This window comes from Xyrauchen texanus, chromosome 24, assembly GCF_025860055.1.
Source record: "Xyrauchen texanus isolate HMW12.3.18 chromosome 24, RBS_HiC_50CHRs, whole genome shotgun sequence".
NCBI lineage: Eukaryota > Metazoa > Chordata > Actinopteri > Cypriniformes > Catostomidae > Xyrauchen > Xyrauchen texanus.
In genome coordinates this window covers 24,375,000-24,397,500 of record NC_068299.1, presented here as the reverse complement: position 1 = coordinate 24,397,500, position 22,501 = coordinate 24,375,000, and the positions used below count along the sequence as shown (strand labels likewise).

The 22,501-nt window shown below is 37.4% G+C and overlaps 1 protein-coding gene across 2 annotated transcripts; it reads right to left on the bottom strand.

Moving 5' to 3' along the window:
• On the bottom strand, positions 1-22,278 carry LOC127617450 (rab11 family-interacting protein 2-like). 2 transcript variants are annotated; one of them, XM_052089421.1, is made up of 6 exons: positions 22,115-22,278; positions 21,150-21,798; positions 13,984-14,387; positions 12,724-13,045; positions 10,052-10,151; positions 1-4,655 (listed from the first exon to the last, which is right to left on the bottom strand). In XM_052089421.1, exons 2-6 carry the CDS (start codon positions 21,500-21,502, stop codon positions 4,425-4,427), a joined length of 1,410 nt encoding a protein of 469 aa, XP_051945381.1. In that variant the 5' UTR covers positions 21,503-21,798; positions 22,115-22,278; the 3' UTR covers positions 1-4,424. The 2 variants fall into 2 exon arrangements, with proteins under 2 accessions (XP_051945381.1, XP_051945382.1); XM_052089422.1 differs by having other exon boundaries at positions 10,052-10,148.
• Positions 22,279-22,501: the final 223 nt, after the last annotated feature.

Genomic DNA, 22,501 nt, shown 5'->3' with positions numbered 1-22,501 from the left:
GAAAGGGGCTATACCATCATTTGTATACAGTAGTCACAGGACAATACAGTCAGCTCTTTCTTCTACACTCAATCATGCCACAGTCTACGTTGTGTTATTTACATACTATTGAAGATTCAAGTTTTTGAAGGAAAAAAATGTATTTAAATTAGTTTAGAAAAGTGGTTTACACCAATGCAAACCTATATGATATACAATGCTGAAAAGCTGGTACAAATGTAAGACATAATTGCAGCACCATAGATTGTATGCATAAATGACACAATTATTCTTTTTTTTTTCCTCAGAACTATTGATATATATTCTATTTTAACTTTGTGTTGATACTGTGGCTTTCATATATGTTTAATTTGTACTTTTGTGTTGCTACTTTCCTTTATTGAGGAAAATAATCTAAATTAAATCTATGTAAATCCAACTAACAATTAGGAAAATAGCAGCAATACAGAAAGATGAAGACTACTATTACAAACCATTAGGCATTAGCTTAGACATAGCTAGACAAACAATAAAAAGAAAAGTAAAAAATAAAATAAAATCAACAACCATCAGAACAGCGAGGAGAAATAAAACATTTTGCAGTACCCAAAATGGAAAAAAGGAGAAAGTCTAATATCCTAAGAAGGCTGCTATGTATAAAAGAAAAAAATCCAAACTGGACTCAACAAATCGCCTCTGTTGAGAAAATTCAGTTTGACTGACATATTAACTTGCATTCTTGATAATCAACCACAGTGAAACCTCGATAAAGTAAAGCAAAATACAAATCTACCATCCTCTTATTCTAGTTTGAGTGAAAGTGAAAACAAATGAATCATTTCAGCTGTATATTGAAGTGATAAAAATTGCTAGATGATATCTACTGTACACATGGTGATCAACACTGTTTGGTATTACAGACATTGCTGATTGGTCAAAATACATTCAGAATAGCACAAAGAATTTCTCTAAAGAGAGATGCATAGCAGTCTCCTTTTGTCTACGAGACAAAAGGAGAGTTAAAACGTAAAAAGAAACTGCTCTGCCGAATATGATAAAAATATTATTCATACTGTTTATGGAAGTCAACAATGAGTTGTAGAGAAAATCTTGACAAATTTTTTAGCATTATTTGATTGTGAGCTTTAAAAATAAAAAGACCAACACAATATTAGGCAGGTGGTTTTAATGTTGTGGCTGATCTGTGTGTGTGTGTATATATATATATATAAAATATACACAAACACACACACAGAGACACAACCGTTCCGGTCCTCGAATTTGATTGGACAAGAGACGTTCCATGAGCACGGATGGTCTGACACCATCAGCACTCTGATGCTTCACTTTGTGTGTGTATCACTCCGCTTGTGTTCGTGCCTTTCTAAACTAAAGTGTAAGAGAAGTGCAGATCTGTTGAGAGCTTCTGTTTGTCTTTTTTTTTTTTTACATTACATATGTTAGCCAGCAGGTGGTGGCAAAATATAATTTGAGTGTGTAATATGACCTAGTTAGGTGACGTGAAGTGAATCCGCGTCAGCTGTTTACATACAACAGCTCTTCGTGATCGCTTACTAAACTTAATACACTACATTACTAAAGCAAGGAAATAGCTTTAAACAGCTTTAAATGAACAACTTCAGCATTACTGCTCATCACAGCTGAGACACAACAGACTGATAAATTACACAATGGGTGCCGTTTAAAATGGCGGAGGACATTGCGGTTTCTATAGTGATCGACTCTTGCGCACCTGCTACAGCGAAATAGGGAGAAATACCCCCACTTGGATGCTAATTTTCAACTGAGAAAGCTGATCAACTGACAGGTGATCGCACACGCTCAGTCTCTTTCCCTCTCTCTCTTTCAAACACACACACACACACACACACACATATTTATCCAATAACTTGCTCGAAACAGCACAAGCTGTAATACCATTTCTGAAGTTAAATGTTTTAATTACTAACGGAGGCTTGGACGCATCAAGAAAGTAGTTCCACGCACAAATGCGTTTTTTTATGACTGTACTTGTTCATTGAACTGTTGTATATAAGCAATATTACACTCACAATCGTGCTATATGGCCCTAAATAATAACTGTTGTGATTACCTACGACCTCGGCCCACAGCAATGCTGATATAGGGCCATATCGCACTCTTGCTCGTGTGATATTGGTTAAAAAATACGAAAAAATTTTTTTAACCAATATCATAATCAATCAATATAATATATAAAATAATTAAAAGTGAATTTAAAAATGTAGGATGTAAACGTATATTGAACGTTATTGTATGAAAAACACAACTAACTTTTGACTTCTTTTTAAGCTTCTGGTTGCACAAACTCTATAATGTTCTAATTTGACCCTAACTGACCCTATAAAAGGACATTGAGCCATGGGTCGTAATGGCAGCAGTAAGACTGTGTAACTGCTAATGGCACTGACTGATTTAACCATAAATTCTACCCATGTAAACCTCTTCAAATTCATGTTCTACTGTAAGTACATATAACTTATAAAAACTCATATTAAACAAGACATCAATAATTTACAGTATGAACACAACACGTCCTTATCGTGACCCAATATTATGTAAAGAAGAAACTTGCTTTCCAGCATGGCTAACCAGCACAGTGTTTTAACCATGGTACTTTACAAACTACATTTGAAAAGCTTTCTGAAAAGCTTTTTTTTTTTTTTTTATTTATTTATGTTTTTAAACGAGGGATATTATTGTCTAAATATTTGTCCTGTATCAAGTTAAATTTTCATATCAAGCCCTAACATATTTAAAATGGGTTATAATACATTAATATACTTAATCACCATTACAACCATTTTTCTTTACTCAAATGTACATATTTCATACACGTAACTGGTGTGAAGATGCACCATTGTTTTGCAGTATTTCACTTTACAGATGCTCCAGTGTAACAGCCCAAGGTGCAAAATAGTTACAAAGACTGAAAGCCAGTGTTTTCTCACCAGATATGCAATACAGATGACAGGATACGAGCAAAATCACAGTAAGCAGTACAGGAAGTGTCTTGCTGAGCCAATCTCTCCAAAAGCACAAATATTGGAAAAGCAGTATTTTGAAGAGTACCGCCTTGAAACTTAAGCATTTTGTAAACAATTTTCTTATCTTTGAATATTCTATAGCTAGTTTCTGTCTATCATACTATTTATTTTGTTGCATAAAGCATGCTATGCATTGTAATTTATCAAAATGACTGAAATGTTTAAAAAAAAAATAATAATAATTTGAATAACACCTATTCAACGATAAAAGCATAAACCCAATTATTCTGTTGTTTGCGGAGGTTTTAATTTAGCAAGGGCTAAAATAGTATTGAAGCTTATGGCTCTGGAAACTTAGTAGCCATTAAGTTTAAAAGTTGTTTAAAGGGGCTATATAATACTTCTGTGCTGGACTGACTGACTGGCTCACATTGGTGTTTTCAACTGTAGGCAGTCCATGTGTTTTGGATGCCCATTCCAAACTTTTGATGTCACTGTATAATACAGAGGGAGTTACTTTGTGTCTTGGACTTAAAAAAGGGAAAAGTATTATTCACATACATACATTTTTTCATTGTAAATAAAGCTCAAAATAAATATTTAGTAGTGTAATTCTGTACCAATGTATAATTTTATAGAAGAATCATTTGAAAAAGTACCAAAAGTGCATGTACCCACCTGCAACTAATCAAACTGGTACCCCAAAAATGTGAATATCACAATGAGCCTGATCACATATACAGTGTAAAAACACTTAAGGAGAGTTACCCTGTTAAACCCAATATGGTCTTCCAGACATCCAGTATACACTTAAAATAGGTATTAAGTACTGTGGTCCCAGTAAGCTATACGTTCCCTTGCTTCACCCCATATTCTTTAGGAGAAACATGTAACTAAATGTATCAGGTTTCAGTTTTAGCAATATCCAATTGTGTTTGTGTGAATTTTGTCATAGCAAATTAAAGGCATAGCAAACTGATAATTGTAAAACACAGTTGTACTGAGTAGTATTAAGTGCTGAATTCAGTTTAACTGACTGAATTCAAAGTAAAAGTCAACTGAAACACAGTCATTTTCGGTACAAACATAATATTGGTCTCATCACACAAGAAAGCCTTGATGACTGGCTACTTGTGAATATTTTTTTAAATGGTTCACTCACAAGTATCAGTCTACAACAGTCGAAAGATTCTCTAAAAAAACATACTAGAGTTCAAAATCTATAAAAGGTATTTTGGCATCACCACAATTAGTGTCCATTGTCCTTCAATGACCCCAAATCTGGTTATTCTTTTGTGTGTCCATGCGTGAACGGATACACTTGCGTTCTGTTAAAACCGACATTTCAACCTCCTTTAACAAGCAATACATTTTGCCAAATCTGAAGTTAAGATATGCCAGGTCTAACTCCAGGCTCCTTTACTTCTTCGAGATCTTTCCAGCTTTCCTCTTGGGCTCATAGGGTGTCCTGAGGATGCTAGGAGTCTCTTCCATGACCCTGACCAGCAGGTTATCAATGTAGTCCTCCAGCTCCCGAATATGACCATCTTTCTTTCTCACCACCTCTTTCTGCTTGATGAGCTCCTGCACAACTTCCTCAAAGGAAAGATTGCTGTAGGCCGCCTTAGTTGCCTGGAGATTTTCAGGCTCCTATTTGTGAGGAAGGGTACAGGACAATGTTAAATAATACATCTATTTGAGGACCAGTGGAGCAAGGCACTAGCAACACCATGGTTGCATTCTAATTCACGTACTGTCAGAGTATGCACTGCATTTGATGAAAACCGTACCTCTGGGCCGTTAAAAAAGTATGTTCTGTAGGTATATAGTGGAGTAGTAAGAATAACATCCCATGACCAGGATTTACGACATAGGAACAACTGCAAATAATCTACTCTGATTTTGTTAAACATAAAAAAATGTAACCACAAGGAACAGCTTTCTACCCGAAGCACTTATAGTGGAAATTTTGCATTTTGAATCTGTTGTATCCTAAGCTTCCATGGCATAATGAGATCGTAAAGGGTCCAGTGGATGCGTACTTCAGAATATTTGGCAGATGTATTATGTCATCCGGGTATTTCTCAACAGTTTATGAACCCTGATTATTCGGACACTTTACTCAATAGACATACTGCTTTTGCCATACTATATAATAAGAAAGTCTGCATATTTGGACTAGGGCTATATATATAAACAAATCTGCTCACATTTCAACTGCTTTTATTTTCAGCAAACTTATCATGTGTGAACATAAAAAGATTAAACAACTAAAACATAAACTGAACAAGTTTCACAGATATGTGACTAACAGAAATGGAATAACGGGTGGGGTAACAGTCACAATCTGTTGTGGCGGTATCTGGTGTGGGTACACGCACACATAAAAACGCATCAAAGGCTTTTCTGTCATCTGTTCTTAACAATATAATGTGTTTCTTCAGCTGCGTGTCTGTGTCTAACAGCATTTCTTGTCTTGTGTCACTATAAGACATCTTGCAGGTCAGAGGTGGATAGATTAACAAATTTTCCCACCACTGCACATGAAAAAGACAACCCGCATTTGGCAGGTCACGACTCACAAGTTCTAATTTAAACCCTGGGCTACTATTTATATTCATTTATTTTTATTTTAACACAATACATTAAGTATTTGGTTATTTTATTCCCAGCAAATTTGTGTTGATTTAAATTAAATTTTGACCCTTTAGTAAAAAAAGGTTTGAGCGATGTGGGCATTGATCTAGGATTGGGAAGGTCAATGTTACTAAAATGAATTGTATTCCAAAATTTCAACTACCTGCTACAGTCGGTCCTATAGATGTCCCCCTCTCTTATTTCAAGCAATTTGATAGCATAGCAAAGTCCTTCATTTGGAATGGTAAACGTCCCAGATTTCATTTCAGTAAGCTGCATAGGCCTATTAACAAACAAGTTAAGTCACATCCGTTTTCCTGCAATTGCACGCGGTGTGGACAAAAGTGTCCAGAGTGTTTAATTCTGACATTTATTCAAATGTTGCCTCAAGCATATGGCCGAACCCAAAGTTAAGCATTAATAAGTCCTATTTCTGCTGATCAGAGTGGATTGTGAGGGAGGTTGCTAGACTCGTGACCTATATGAGTGGAGTGCTGAGATTCTTTTAAAATTTGGTTCAACATTTTGATCTAAGTTTACTCAATAGTTTTCTCAGTTTTTAGGTATTTACAGCTGTGCCACCTATTCTGTACTATTTTTGGGAGTAGCATGCACCTCCCTAAAGCGGCAGACACTCTGGGAGTGGTGATTACTGCTTTTGGAAATGGTCATGAGGCATCAGTGTATTACTCCTCCTAACACAGACTGTGTTTTAGGCGATGGGGTGGTCATCAGTGTGGAGAATAGGCACACAAAGAGGTGGGTCCTAACCAGCGTCATGATTGCCAGACAAATATTTTTTAGGGGATGATGGAGGATTGGCTTTTGAGGAAGGTTCATCTAGAAGACTGGGTCATTTGGACTCATTTGTGGGGAAATAAAAAAATATCTGGTGATTTTGGAGGGCTCCCGGGGAGGGGCAGTGGAGAGAGTGGTGTAGTAGTTAATGTGTGTGATTATTAATGTATTTTTGTGCGTGTGTGTCCATACTCATGTGTGACCACTGCAGTGTTGTTGGTGGTTGAGGTGGAGGTTAAGTGTTGATTCTGTTTGTGTATGTTTTGCTTAATCAATAAAAAAAATGTTAAATCACAAAAAAAAAAAAAAGATTATCCACCTTAAATTACATTAATAAAAACAAAACATTCTTTCTCTTTTCCCAGAAGAAACTGCCACACTAGAAGCTAAAGGAAAAAATATATGTTTATCATGTATTTTCTCTTAGAACTTACAGCTAGTTGAGTTAAGGGTCTGACACTGATAAAATGCTAATACAAAAGGGGTGATATATCGCTCAATGGTCAATAGACAAAGCAATGCAAGCCAAACAATCACTTTTTGGCAAATACAGCCCACTGAACACAGAATCAAAGGAAGATTTACAGAAAGAGACACTCCATGAATTGCAAAAGCACCAGGGTAGTGGGGGCAGGGAAAAGAGCCCAGGAAATGACCATGAACTGGCTGGCAAGCTGCTGATGAGCAGATTTAGGCAATCAGGAGGGTGGGAGAGATAAGACTTCCACTTGGCATTCTTCAGTTGACTCATTATAGGCACTAATGAGGGCCTTTGTGTTAAAAATCTAAAACTCCAAGTCCTTTGAAATGCCTCAGTCGGCTTTCTCCCCTTCATCCTTTAATTAAGGCCTCAGAGTGCCAGAGACACTATTGCACGGATGTGGTGTTAACATAACCTCAAAAACGGGTGAGGAAAGCCATTTTCAGCAACACGTCTCCAGTTTCAACATCACTTTACCAGCTATTCTCATGCAGCAAGCAAATGATGCGTTACTCCACGCTGGACACAATGACAATCACAATCGTTATAATTATGACAAAGTGAGAGAGGCCCCATCCACATTTAATGCTGACCGCACTTTGACCTTTAGTGTAAAATTAGACCAGTGACAAATTGTGTATTATTAATAGATTTCCAATTATTGAGTGAGAGAACATACAGTCCAATATAGCTTGCTAATGAAATGGAAGCACACTAATAACATCACACTACTTCAAATTACATGCAGATCAAAGACGATGACCACCCATTTCAGCTGTTAATTAGATAAACGGCCCTCCAAGCAGAGCGCCACATGTGATGCTCAGTCAGAGATCAGCCTCATCCAGTTCTGTGTATAAGAGGGCTGCAATAAATGACCAATTAAAAGTTTGGACAAGTTAAACTTATGAGAAATGTGGTCAGATTGTGTTTGGACAAGGGATGACAAAAGTACCGTGTAACAAAGGTAAAATGGAAAGGAGGCGGCAAGAACTGGCTTGACAATATAAATAATATTTTAATAATAAACTTAAAAAGTCTACAAGGGGACAAAAGGAGGGAAACACAACAACAATACTAATATTTAAAAAGAGAGGGAAAGGCCAACACGAAGGAACAGCGAGAGAGAGGTTCTCGCCGGTTCTCTGATACGCTGCAGCTTGGTCCTTGGCCACTCCTCCACCCTCTAATGGACGACACCCACACCTCCCCAGGTGGATCGGAGGCAGTCCTCCGGTCCCTGGCTGATGGAACGCCCTGCCGCATTTTTGGTGGATGGTGTATATATATGTATATATATATGGATAATTATTCCTAATGCCGTCCGACATTTGACAGATTCAGATTTCGAAGGGAGGCTGTGGGATTTCATGACTGCATACAATAATCAAAACATAAGTGTGATGCTGCCAGTAACTGCATGACAATAAAGTGCACAAAATGTACAAGATTAAAAAGAAAGTGTGGAAAATTCATGCATTGTTTCTGCCGGTTATACTAGGATTGAATTTAAGTGCAATCATGACGTTTAATGCAGAATAAGAGTTATTGTAGGCTACTTGTATTATTCAACAAATGTTTACTTGGATGTAGGCTACGTCCTTCTCATCTGTGTCATTGTTCGCATGTTTATAGTAGACATAGAAGAACATAGTAGACTGAAGAAGATCCGTGAGGTCTTGTCCGTGTGAATGCACTTTAAAGACATAAGTAGCAAAGTTTAAAAATCTTGTTTTAGTGCAGCATTTGATTGACAGGTAGAACTTTCACCCTAGAAGTCCTTGTTTTCACCAGACACGGGCTTGGGGAGTTGAAAAGAAATCACACATCCACTGGTGTGCATATAGAATTATAACAGATGCTACATACATAACCCCCTAAATGTAGCCCAAGAACTGAAACAAATGCAAGTATAACGAATAAAAACAGACTAGGATGAAAATTTTTAAACTCTGTCCATTAGTGTTAAAGACTGTTTTATAGCGCAACCTGTTTAGCAAATTATTTGTTTGAAGTGCAGAGACATGCCTTTTCTTCACAACAAGGTCTTTCTGTAGAATCTTTCCTAGTAATGTGGTTGTGAATAATATAGGAAAAACATAGTTTTAACTGATATGTGATACAAATATGTAAAAGCCTTATGAGCACTCAGTTCACATTGATCGTGTGAGTTGTAACACCTTCTCCTGATTGGTCAACTTGTCAGAACATGCAGATTGCCAAATCGTCTCGTTCCACCGCACACACCTCATGAATTCAATTTTTTGTTGTTAAGAATATTTGTAACACTTCACAATACAGTGCCATTTGTTAACATTAGTTAATGCATTAGGAATCAGTAACTAACAATGAATAATATATTTATAACAGAATTTATCAAGCTTTGTTACTGTTAGCTAATAAAATTAAAATTGTAAATTTTTAATGTTAGTTCATATTGCTTTATGTGCTAACAAATACCACTTAAGATTTAAAACATTTAATAACATAATTAAAATTAACGAACATTAATAAATGCTGTAAAAGTGTTGTTCATTGTTAGTTCATGTTAACTAATGTTGATAAATAATGTTAACAAATGGCACTTAAGTGTTATCATAATATTTGTTCTTTATTCTTAATGTTGTTACTGACTTTTTAAATGATTAATTACTAGCTTTAAAAACTTGAGGCAATATTTACGTAATTGAGATATACTTACAGGCAGTGTGCAATTATTTTAATTTGTTAATATTTCATTTTTAAATAACACATGTTCAATAGCATATAAGTTTTTGAAACACATCATTACATATAAGATATTAGAAATGTTGGTACCAGGAGAACCATAGTTTTGAAGGACTGCACAGTAATATCACTGTGAAAGTACACCCTCAGCTTGCCATGAATTAAAATAAATAAAACCCTTTTAATAAAACACATTTAGTGTGATCACATATAACTGAGCATTATGCCTGTATGTATGAAAACTTAAAATAAGAGTAAAACAATTTCTTTTCTTTTTTTTTTTTGAAATTAGACAAAGTGCTGTGTTTTACTCATAACTAATAGAACCTTGAAATTAGGCTGTGCAAATCTGCGCAAAATGTGATCGACTGTTCCACTGGATATTTCTGTTGAATGAACTTACATGATCTCTTGAGTTTTTCATGCCGTGAATCTTCTCAGGGGAGGTTTTGAATCTCTGGATGAGATCTTCTTTACTAGTGGGATTTCTCACGTTGTCACTGCTAAATAAGAAAAAAAGATGAGCGTCAAAGTTGCCAACTACTTGCAGAAGCATCATTAAGTATAACAAATGTCCTTAGCTTTGTGACCAATCAACTTTGAGAATTAAATCTTGGTCAGCAACTCCCATGAAAGACATGGCACATCATTTATGTGCTTTAACTGTCATTTGCCAGCAGAAGTTGAATGTTACTATGTCAGCTAACCTTTAGTGATGTTACAAACAGAGGGTCATATTCTGTTGAAAGGATATGGTTTGACACCCCCTCACACATACACGGCGAGCTTCTACCATTTACTTCATTTACCAGCAATTGGTGAGGTCACTGACCACAAGAAGTGCGTTGCAGCCAGTTACAGTTCTCAGTGAGAGTAGCGAAGTCAATACACAATATTGCATATACAACAACTGTCAAGTGCCATTGGAATTTACAGTTAAGCAAACTGGCATAGTGTTTACATGAACCTACTCTACCTTTAAAGAAAAGACAAACAAGCAGTCTAAAATCATGTTGTCCTAACCAGACATGACAAAGTAAAAGGCGATAAAAGCTATTTTCCTTTTGCCATAAACAGTCACATCACTTGGTTTCTTTTTCTGCACCACTGAAAACCCCACCAGATTTGAAAATCACACTGGTCCAAAATCCCACTCCTCATATCTGTATAATGAACATCTAATATAGTTTGATTAGCTGTGTATAACATTAGTGCAACAGTGTTTATATTCAGTGTGGCAAGACAAATCGCTGGTACTGAAACTTAACACATCGGGCCAGGTTAGGACACTGTGCAATCCTTTAAAATTATGAAATAATTTAGAGTTTTGCTAAAAGTCATTTAATATATAGCGGTGCCAAGATCACACTCAGCTTTGACCAGTACACAACATCAAGCTAGTTTGTTAAATGTCTTTTTACCTAACCTGCAACCCCTGGATGACCTGTGATCTAAGATGAGAGGGTAAGATGAGAGGATGAGCAAACTAGTAGGCCACGGGCAGATAAATTGTTAATTGAACAGTCTATCGCTCATTCCAATCTCATTACTGTGCCTCGGTCAGGCCTCTGTGGTCTGGATTGAGCCTAATGACAGCGATAAGGTCCTAATGACAGAGTTTCTTGGATAAAGATAAAGTGCTGAACTGTCCCCACCTAACTCTACTGAGAAAAGAAAAGGGGTTGGGAATGCCAAGCAGAAGTAACAGAATGAGAACAGTGTCAATGCAGAGCATCTGATTGGAAGTAAATGTAATCAAAGAAAGCAATCAAAGGGAGAGTGGGATGAAAAAGGATAATGCTGGAAAAACATGTATCTGTTATTAATTTTAATGTACAGCATGATTAAATCAATACATCACATATCAGCAACAACAGTGGCTCTCAGCTGCTTTTGCTTCAGGACCCAGATTTTACATTGGACATAAAATGACGACCCAACACAGTACCAAAATTGTTTACAGAAGTAAAACAAATATAGCTTAAAAATATAGAAATGCATTAATATTAGGCTTTTCAGGATGAAATGTTATACAACCTGCCCATGTTGGCATACGTCTAATTAGGCTAGCTTCAACCAAGAGACTTTTATTTTACACAAAATATTTTAGAATTTAATTGGATGCACAGCATCTCACATTTTGATTTAGGAAAATGTTTAAATGTTGATAATCCTGCTTATTTTGCCATCCCAATTATATAATTAGTTGCATTTTATTATTGGCATTTAGCATAGTTTTTTCGCTGCTGTCCGTGGCCCTATCAGAATAGATCTGCAACATTTTTGGGTCACGGCCCACCAGTTGAGAACCACTGAGCTAGGGCTGGTCGATAAAATTATCTCGATATTTACATCGAAAAAAAAAATAAAAAAAATCCACAATATCGATGATAAGATCTTGAATAATTGTCGATATTTAGCCTATGTTCAACACGTTCTAGACGATCAGGTGCATGTCGCTAAAAATGCAAGCAGTTTGGTTCTCTAAGGCTAAGTTTCTACTGGCGCAGAACCAGCCGCTAACAACACTAGAGAACAGCTTGCTCCGCACTGTTGTCAATCCTACAATCCACCTCGCGAGTGTGGTGCTCGGCTTTCATTGGAATTAATTGAAAATGCTCGCTCAGCTTCACTCACAACGCAGCGTAGGGTCAGACTTTATGAAGTTGCTAATGTTAGATAGCTGTCTGGACCCCTGATTTATTCCAAAAGAAATATAAAAATATACAATTTGTATGTAAAAATATTCAAACAAATACTGGAATGATGTCATTATGCTTCAAAACTAACAGATTATATTTTAAAATTCATATCCAACAGCACTCAACTGAAACTCTATAAAATATTTTTATATTTTGGTAGAAGATGCCTCAGACCCCACAGATTCGGTTGTCTCTGGCCCCCCAATGCAGATTTGTAGAGACTATTTTAACTGTTTAGGATAAAAAATGTTTTCCTTCTTCTGCCAAGGAAAGCAGAAGAAATTTTGGCCATTTCACCCAGACCCCACTTGAGCTACAACATATAACAAGACAAAACAAATGGCTGAGTACCAGAGTAGATAGATAGCAGTACCTGGATCTGAAGTGTGAGAAAAAAGGGTTGGTTTCACTTGAGGTTTCAGTAGTAAATGGATTTGGAGATCGCAGGTCACCAGAGCTGCCTGTCCAAGCCCCAGTTTTCTTGCCTTCTTTCTTCCCAGTCACTCTACCCAGAAGACCAACCTTCTCCTTCTTCCCTTTCTTCTCAGTCCCCAACATCATTCCCTGATCGCCCTCGAAGGGATTGCGGTTGTGCGGGAGAGTGGCATATTTCTGAGGCATGTTGTCTCCGATGTCGGAAAAGGGGTCACAGCCATATCCATCACTCTGAGAGTGTTGGTGAGATGCGGTGCCCCCTATGGATAAGGACAGAACCAATATTTATCAAAAGACAAGTGAACAATATTTTGTGCCGTTAACACAATTCTATCTTAGGACCCCAAAAATCAGGTGACACCGAGGACTGGAGGCCTGGTCTCCGCAGCAAGCAGAGTTCGAGTAGCAACTCCTACAGATCAGCATGCAGCTTGGTTATTGCATGAATCTTGCATTTTAGCAGTGTCTGGCGATGGTAGACACGAACACCGGTTGCTCCGATGTCCTTGTGCTGTAAATGTCGGGCTAAGTGACAAAAAATAGCACCATTTTGGATCCGTAGTGGTCGTTGCGTGATACCGCGCCGCCATTTTGTTTTTCATCTCACATGTCCTTTTTCTGACATAATCGTTTAGGTTTGTTTAAGGTAGGTTGATTTAAAATTCAATAGAGCGTTACTTTAAAAATTGGTTTGGGGGAACATTTCACCTCGGAACTGCCGCAATTTGTGTAATGAACCATGTAATATCATAATTTAAAAATTTCACCACGGTCACATAATTTTCTTGAGATCAGGCTGTACAATACATTTGTCACAATTCCATAGATCTCGATGCATCACAATATCATAATTGAATCACAACTAAAACTGTACCAAACACACAAGATCCCCAGCGTGTTCGTGGCTGTGAATCTGCGACATCTGTCTTTTTCGCAGTTTTCCGTTTTTGTTTTGGACATCATACAGAAAAACACTGAGTTCAGAGTTTTCACTTACAAGGAACTTGAGTACCAAATGTGAGAAAAATTTTATATAATAATATATCGATAATTAAATCGATTTCAAATAACATTTTAGGTCACAACAAAACAAAAAACATTTCTAGAAATGATACTATAGTTATATATCGTTATAGGCCCAGTTCAATCATGAACTATTTGAAATTAACAAAATTAAAGAGAGCATGCATGTCCTTACCAGTTTCTTCAATGGAGTTAATAGAGTCGAGTTTGGGCCTGAAGTGGATTCCTATCAGATCAGACATCGAGTGAGCAGCAGAAAGTTTCTGCGTCCCAGCGAGAAGCGAGCGCTTTGGCTTGGGTTCAGGTGCAACACGAGGGTGCGGGTGTTCGTCTGGCAGAGAATCAGTCTCACTCTGCCTGGAGCGTGGAATAATGGCAGAAGATGTGTCTGAAAAGGCACCATCGTGCTTGCGACCCTTCATCTTCTCCTTGAGCTTGGAGAATGGCGATCGGGGCTTGTCTCGCATCGACAAATCGAACATGCTGGCGGTCATGTTGTTCCGCATGAACTGGATGCTAACCTGAATCTTCCCTCGCTCTTTCCGCTTCTTACCAGGCCGTGAGACTAGAGTGTACCAGCTGAGATGAGAGAGAGAAAAAGAGAGAGTCATGCAGCCAAAACTAGAATTTTGTCAGTGAAACTTACTGAAGCCAGTTAAAAAAAAAAAAAAAACCCACCTTACAAGTGGTGATGCGATAAGATGCAGCAAGCAATTTCTCGACATTAACTGCAAAACTGCAGCACTATGCTGCACAATCACAGCCCATATTTAATGTACATTTATGAGGAGAATGATTTTGGATCAGTGAGAGTTAGAGTTGACATAGAAGAGATTCCTTTTATCTCTTGTTGCTTTATCAGGCAGTGTCCGGTTAGGACACAGCGTAACAGAGTAGGCCATTGTTAGCATATTGGGTGTTATAATAAACAGCTAGGCTGGTGGTGAATGAACCAGCAATTTGCAGATGTTCCATGCGCAGTGTACTTTCACAGCTTGATAAAAACAAACAGGAGAAAATTCAAACTCTTTCACTTCTTCTTCTCTGTGAAAACCCCCTGGTGGGAAGACACTCTTTCAGGCTTTGCTCTGTATGTATAATTCATTCAAAAATGACATGGGGGCAAGATGTTTGTCTGGCCAGAAACCCAATTTCACTTCATACAAATCCACAGAATCGTCCATTTAGTCAATTTGAAAGCCTTCCCCTTCCTGAGAATGCATATTATAGTAGGAATAAACATAATTCCCTGGTAACTGCAAAGGTTTGGGCCACATAAAGAATGTGAAATAATACGCCCCCATCTAGGCCATTCCCTGGCTCCTGTTTATTTAACCTCTTGCTCTTTTTTCTGCTGGTAGTAATGTGATTGATGCTATAACTCTGTGAAAAAGAGGTGGAATTTGCACAAATCTGGCCTTTGTTCATTGATGCTCACACCAGCAATTTGGAGATTATGAATTGAGCAATATTTCAGCAGAGCTGCATCGCAAGTATAACTGCATATGGTATTGGTGCTTTTGCAATTTGATTAAGACCCTTGAAGCAAGATCATTAATTAAATATAAATGCAGAGAAGACTTAAAGATCCCATGAAATGGCTTGACAAGTGCGGTTTTCTTTCCTGTGTTGATATATTTCCTATTAAAATAGGAAGTTTGGGTGGGACCAAAGTTTATACATTAGTTTGTCACAGCCAAGAATGTGTTTGGTGCCATTAGGGGGACAAAATGAGTCCTTAATATTTTGGTCAATTTTCCCATGATGAGAAAGACTGTAAATATCAAATGTACATATCTGCTGAAAGTGTCTTTTGCTGACTTTTAGGTGTACACTTGCATCTATAGAGCCACAAAGCTAACAGACTAGACTGATCACACTATGAATTCAGCAACAGAAAGTCAAAGATTCTGCTGTTTAAAATCAATGTCAAAGTCAATGATCACCCCTAGTGGTCGAAGCTGGAAGTGTTGCTGAACATATGGGCACTTAGGAGTTCCAGTTTCTGGGTTAAATGTCCAGAGTTGCAGCAAAAGCTTGCATATTGCAGTTACCCTTCCACCTAACCCAAAACAGTTGCGTTTTCTCTGAGGCGGTAAGGAAGCCAACGCCTCAAAAATTAGCGTGAGAAAAATAATCGACTGTGCATTAATAAATAAATAAAATATAAGTAATGTGAGCGCAAATAATATGTATAGCAGTTACATTACTTAAGTCACTCTGGCAAACAGCAACACCAGCTGATAAAGTTTTAGAGGGAGGCAGCATCGCTCTCGCCTCCCTTGAGCTCACTGCAATCTCATTAATTTTCTCACTTAGAACTGATTCATTCAATATGCTGTCAATAAATCAATGCGATAATGCCCGCCTCTCATGCTTGCAGCCAGTCTCCACAAATCACTATGAAATAGACGAGCTGATAGATATGGAGACACTATTTACAGGATAAACAACTTACCAACAACTTTTGATTTCTTCCAAATAAAAATGAACATAAATTATATAAAACATTAAATGGTATAACAGTGAGCCTGTTTTAATGAGCACTTTTAAAAATACAACCCCATGCCATCATGGCATATAATATATTGATATACACTCAGTGACCACTTTATTAGCTACACCTGTATACACCTACTTATTTATGCTATTATCTAATTAGCCAATCATGTGGCAGCATTGCAATGCATAAAATCACACAGATACTGGTCAGGAGCTTCAGGTAATGTTCACATTAACCATCAGAATGGGGGGAAAATGTGATCTCAGTGATTTTGACCATGGCATGAATTTTAGTGCCAGACAGGCTAGTTTGAGTATTTTTGTAACTGCTAATCTCCTGGGATTTTCATGCACAACAGTCTCTAGAGCTTACTCAGAATTGTGCCAAAACGAAAAACATCCAGTGAGCGACAGTTCTGTGAACAGAAATGCCTTGTTGATGAGAGGGTTCAACGGAGAATGGCCAGACTGGTTCGAGCTGATAGAAAGGCAACAGTAACTCAGATAACCCCTCTATACAATTGTAGTGAGCAAAATAGCATCTCAGAACACACAACATGTCGAACATTGAGGTGAATGGGCTACAACAGTATAAGATCAAATTGGTTTCCACTTCTGTCAGCCAAGAACAGAAAGCTGCAGTTAAAAATATGATAAATTCAGATTTCTGCTGAGGTACATAGATAATATTTTGAAATATATGTTGTTGCATATATGTGCAAGTATGGGACTTTTATATCAAATACTTTTTATAGGCCTACTTTTTTATATCATATTGTGACGGAGGAGGGCGTGGCCGGGCCGTAACGGCACTAAATCAGCGAGAAAGTGATAGAGGTGCCGGGGATTCCAGTTAGAGAGAGACACACACATGGCCGCTGTGTTTGTGCGTGTGTGTTTCATGTTGCTTTAAGTTTATTTCTGTCATTAAAGTTTACATTGACTGTTCTGCCAGTTCATGCCTCTTTCTTGCCCATCCTTTACCCTTTTCACATATGCTGTGCTGTATTGTTTAACCTGAATGCTATGTTAATGTCAAATGGAACTGGTTTGACATCCACTGGTTCAGTCAGAGGCTGCCATCTCGTTGAGTGCTCTTCTTCCATCATGGCACAGCAAGTAAACAGAGATTATGTTACTTTCCAAGACTATCCACACACTGGGGAGCTTTTAAATCCAAGGCAAGGGGGTTTACCTGGTCTCAGGCCCAGAGAGGGAGCTCTGATCTGGGCATTTGGAGAGCAAGCCAGCCCCTGTTCTTCACGTGGGAATCAAGGCCAAGATAAATCTTCCTCTGCCTGGAACCACAATACTCCCACTCTGCAAGGGCTGCTGGAAACCTCCGTACAATCAACAAACACAGGTGTGTGATAATTAGGGCCTGTCGACTCCAATGTCGAAACAGACACTTGTGCCCTTGCGTCAGTTAGAGGAAACCCTTGCATGCAGGAAAGAGTCAATGGGGAGCGCTAACCCCTAGAGTTGTGCCAGAATAATTTTTTGTCATTGATTCAAGGTTGGTAGAGTGATTTGTGTCATGAGTGTCAACAATGACATCAGCAATGCCTTACAGTGAATAAACACAATGGTATGTTATCATAGGATTATTGTATAAATATTGCAAGGCACTGAAAGCGACATATTGCGACAACGATCACCAGCTTGTATAAAGTGTGCTAATTCACAGGAAAGTTGATGACATAAAAGGCCCTATATTAAGAGTATGCTTCTAAGTCATATGCACAAAGTTAATAGGCATGACATTTTGGTATTTTCTTGCAAGCATACAAGAAATCTAGGGAAAGTGGGTTTTGGTGAAATTGCACACGAATGTGCTAATGAGTTGGGTCAAGTGCAATTTAATTTTAAGGTTCTTCCAGTTATTGCACCATCTGAATCTTATATAGACCATTTCCTCAAGCACCAGTGATGTATAGATAGCACATTCATAAAAATTGTTAAGATTAAAAAGACTGTATGCAATAAATTAAACTAATACAAATATAGACTTATGTTCATTTGTTAATTAACTGCATCCTTGTTGAATATCAGGCATATTTATATGACAGTGACATGCTCTTTTTTTTATACGTATGAAAAACATGGGTTAGGATTTTGGATCTAGGCTCCATTGAATTATAGAGAATGTAAATAATGTTAATCATATTGTTCAAGTGACACAAATAATGACTAACATTAACAGTGATTGCACCAGCCTTCCAGGATCGAGAGACATTTTTCTTTTGCATGCACTTCACTTATACCAATCGATTTTGCTTTAAAAATTAAATGAATTCATGGACACGAAAAACTGTACAGCAAAAATATTTCTGAATTCAAATTACACCTCAACCGAAGCAAAAATATAATCAAAATAATGAAGTGGCAAAAAAATTGTATGTAATGACATCCCTAAATCCAACCATTTTACCATCTCCAACTTTTTTCACTGGCCACTTTTTGCAGTAGCTTAAAAATTACATCTACGACAACTGGTGGAAAATTACTACAAATTTAGATCATAAATAAATTGAAAATAATTGTAATACAAAAAAAAAATAAACCTTGACCTCTACAATGTTCACAAATCTCATAAATTTTTGTTTCATAAAATGGCTACAACAGTGATTGTCAGGGACTTTATTTGATGTTCCACTATATTTTCAGAGTTTGGACATTAACTTTATTACCACCTGCTGGCTGAATCTCCAAACTGCAAATGCAGGAACTGAGTTCAGACTTATCACTGAAAACAGACGTGCTTCTTAAGCGTCTTAGCCCAATTACCTATTTCTAAGGAAAATATCAATTTACACTTTGCGCCACTTTATTAGCATACAATACAGTTTGTGTGCATACACCCACAGATAACGCAAACACTCCCATACACACCCACTTGCAAAGGCACGAAAATTCTCTCAAAATAATTCTCGAAACTCTCGCAAAAACTATATAAGGCATAGCGAACTGTGGTTGCATGTAGCACTGCATGAAAAACGGAGCCCAAAAAGTAATTACCTGCATATCTCAAGTGCAAGACCTGTTAATTCTCTATTTGGGATACATAGAAGGGCAGATTTTTAATTATGAAGGTTTTGTAATTGATCTCTGCACAATGCATTCTTTAACATAATGAATACAAGACGTTGAAACTACAATTTCTAGTTTAACCAGCAATTCTTGTTTCTCTCCAAATGTTGTACACAAATACGCCATTACTAGTCTGTCCATGTCTAAAATAGGTCTATATATGAAAATATAGACTATTTGGTATTACGACCATGCCCATGAAATTAGCCTGTGCCAGTTCTGACAATAAAAGTTAGTCTGACAATAAAAAAAAAAGTTGTAGTTGCTTTGGAGGAAATACACTGATTAGTCACTAGGGCCTGAGCTAAATGAGACAAAAATACAGTTTGAAAATATAGACTATTTGGTATTACGACCATGCCCATGAAATTAGCCTGTGCCAGTTCTGACAATAAAAGTTAGTCTGACAATAAAAAAAAAAGTTGTAGTTGCTTTGGAGGAAATACACTGATTAGTCACTAGGGCCTGAGCTAAATGAGACAAAAATACAGTAGCATGCAGTATACTAATCCTCACAAGACCCGTTCATCAGCCTTGAGACCGTGACTCAAATAGACTATAGTTGACTGTGTAGATAATGTAGCCAAAAGGAGAAAAAGGTGTCTTCATCTCACTTTCATATCAGCACATAAATGGCCTTAATGGGATACAAGACAAGATGACAGCACTGTTGCGAGCAATCTTTTTATCTGTTCTTTAAAATAAAATTATTTTTCATGCACAGTCCTTTACTAAGAACTTCACAAAACACATGTAAGCCAGTGTCAGAGTTTCCTCTTTTTATCCCCTCATTTTTGCATTACTGTGGAAGAGCAGCCATGTCCTTTGGAATGTGAACAATGGGTGTCCAAAAAAATAAATAAAAATAAAGACTAATGAGACAGACAGGATTGCATCTGAGCTCCATGTCAGAAGCATGCCATGAACTTTAAAAGAAAATTGGCATCACTTATAGTTATAGAACCAAAAATAGCCCACTTGAGGCAGCCAGTCATTTCAAAACCTTTCATTCTACTATTTTATGAGTATTCACTAGGGTCTAGGTAGGCTGATATGTCAATGTGAGACTTGTGGTCTGCACTTATAACAAAGGCAATGAGCACATTAAACAGATCATGCAAGGACAAGCATATGCCAAACACAATGGCAACATTCATAGCTGAACAGCTACAGTATCACACAAAGTGACTTCAAAATAATAGAATAAAAGGCCTGTAATTTCAAAATAATCTTTGGACTGCATAAGTGCAATACAACACTGACATAATCAGTGGTGCGGTAAAAAAGATTTGCATACAGCATTAACAAAACTATATAGCATTAAATTGAGATGCTTTAGACTTTATACTTCAAATACCATTTACAGTAAGCAACCTCACTTCGAAACCAAAAGAAAAGAGGACCTTTTGAATCAGGTTCCTCTTTTAAGTTGCACTTCTGCTTATTTGAAAGAATGCTACATTTGTGTAGTTATTGCTACAAGTGGTCAGACATTTGCAAAAGAAATTCAATGAAAAGTTCATCCAAACATACAATTATGTGATCATTTGCTCAGCCTCAATTATGTCATAATTTGTTCCAAACCTGTATAAGGTTCTTTCTTCATACATACAAGAAAGTAATGCAGGTTTGGAAAAGCATTAGGCTGAAAAGGTTTGGGTGAATTTTCCCTGTCTTCAGCCTCCTACCTTAAAAAACTGGGATCAGAAATGCATGAAATATTAAAGCACAGTTAGTTTGCATACTTACTCAGTTTTCCTATGCTCCTTATTGGAAAATATCTCATTTAAGTTGATAAGTATTTGGCCCAGAAATTTATCCAACCCAACTAGGGACCTGTGCATCACAGTGAGACACAGCTCGTAAACCTCTGGATTGCTCTCCAATAGCAGCCCTGGCAGTTCAAAGGAGGCCTCTTCCTTCCAGGCTGGGTTGAGGGTCTTTTCTGCCACTGAAGTGGAGTACTTCTCTTTGCCCAACTGGATGATGGTGTAGGCATCATTGGTGCCATTCTTGCCCTTTGGTTGCAGGTCTGTTGCTTGGAGGACAGTGGCTTGAACATGAGTTGGAAACCACTTCTGTGACTGTTTGGCCAATGACATGATGTCAGGTGTATAAATATGGATTTTTGCTGAATATGAGTGTAAAACTCATAAATATTTGGTAAACATTAAGTTTAGAACTTAAACATTAATTAGGCTTTGGCATTTTGACTGAGCTTTTCATCACTGAAAATGAGTGACCAAAAAGGTGATCAAATTTGAAAGGAAGGGTTAACAGTGTGGGCAGAAAATATGTGTCATAACAAAGGTGCGCAGCCCATTACTGTTCAGAGACATCTATTAATAGTGCAAATAATGACGGGCGTCACCACCACAGATGTAACCTAAATAGTAACCTAAAACAGAAGGGGAAAAAAAAATCAGAAAACAAAAGGTCTCACAAAATGAACTTCAATTCATACATTTCAATTCATACATTTACATTTGAACTTGATCTACTAAGTGACATTTACAATGCAAAAGAAAAATCTGATATTTAAAAAAATAAAAAAAATAAAAACCTTGACTAAATCTTATAAATTGTTATTCCGGCAAGTTTTATACGGTCATTCAATAAGTCGTGGTACAGAATCATACAGGCACCACATGCAAATATTCCTACACACAGTTACTACTCCCGGTCTAGATTTAGAGATTGGCACTCGTATTTACCTCTGAATCATCTTTTCCGAGCTCGGGTGGCGAAGGATCTGGATGTGGAATAATCGGTCAAGTAAATCGGTATCAATTCTCTGCATCTGTAGTGGGTAGAAGTAAATCAGTTGCTTTAGTCGGCACTAATTCATCGTTAACAAATGTGTGGTATTCCACATCAGCCGTTTACTCCACTTCCTCGTTCCTCATTTCCGCCGATGCGGTCACAGGTCGAAGTGCAAACTCCTCCTATGTTACCGTGGAAACAAAGGATTTGATCAGCACGCGACGGCGCTCTTCCCGGGAATTCCTGTGATGCTCAGTAGAGTTTGTGCATTTACACGAGAATAGACTACGGTTTCCCTTTTGTTAGGAAAAAAGCAGAAGAGATAAACAGCTTGTTGG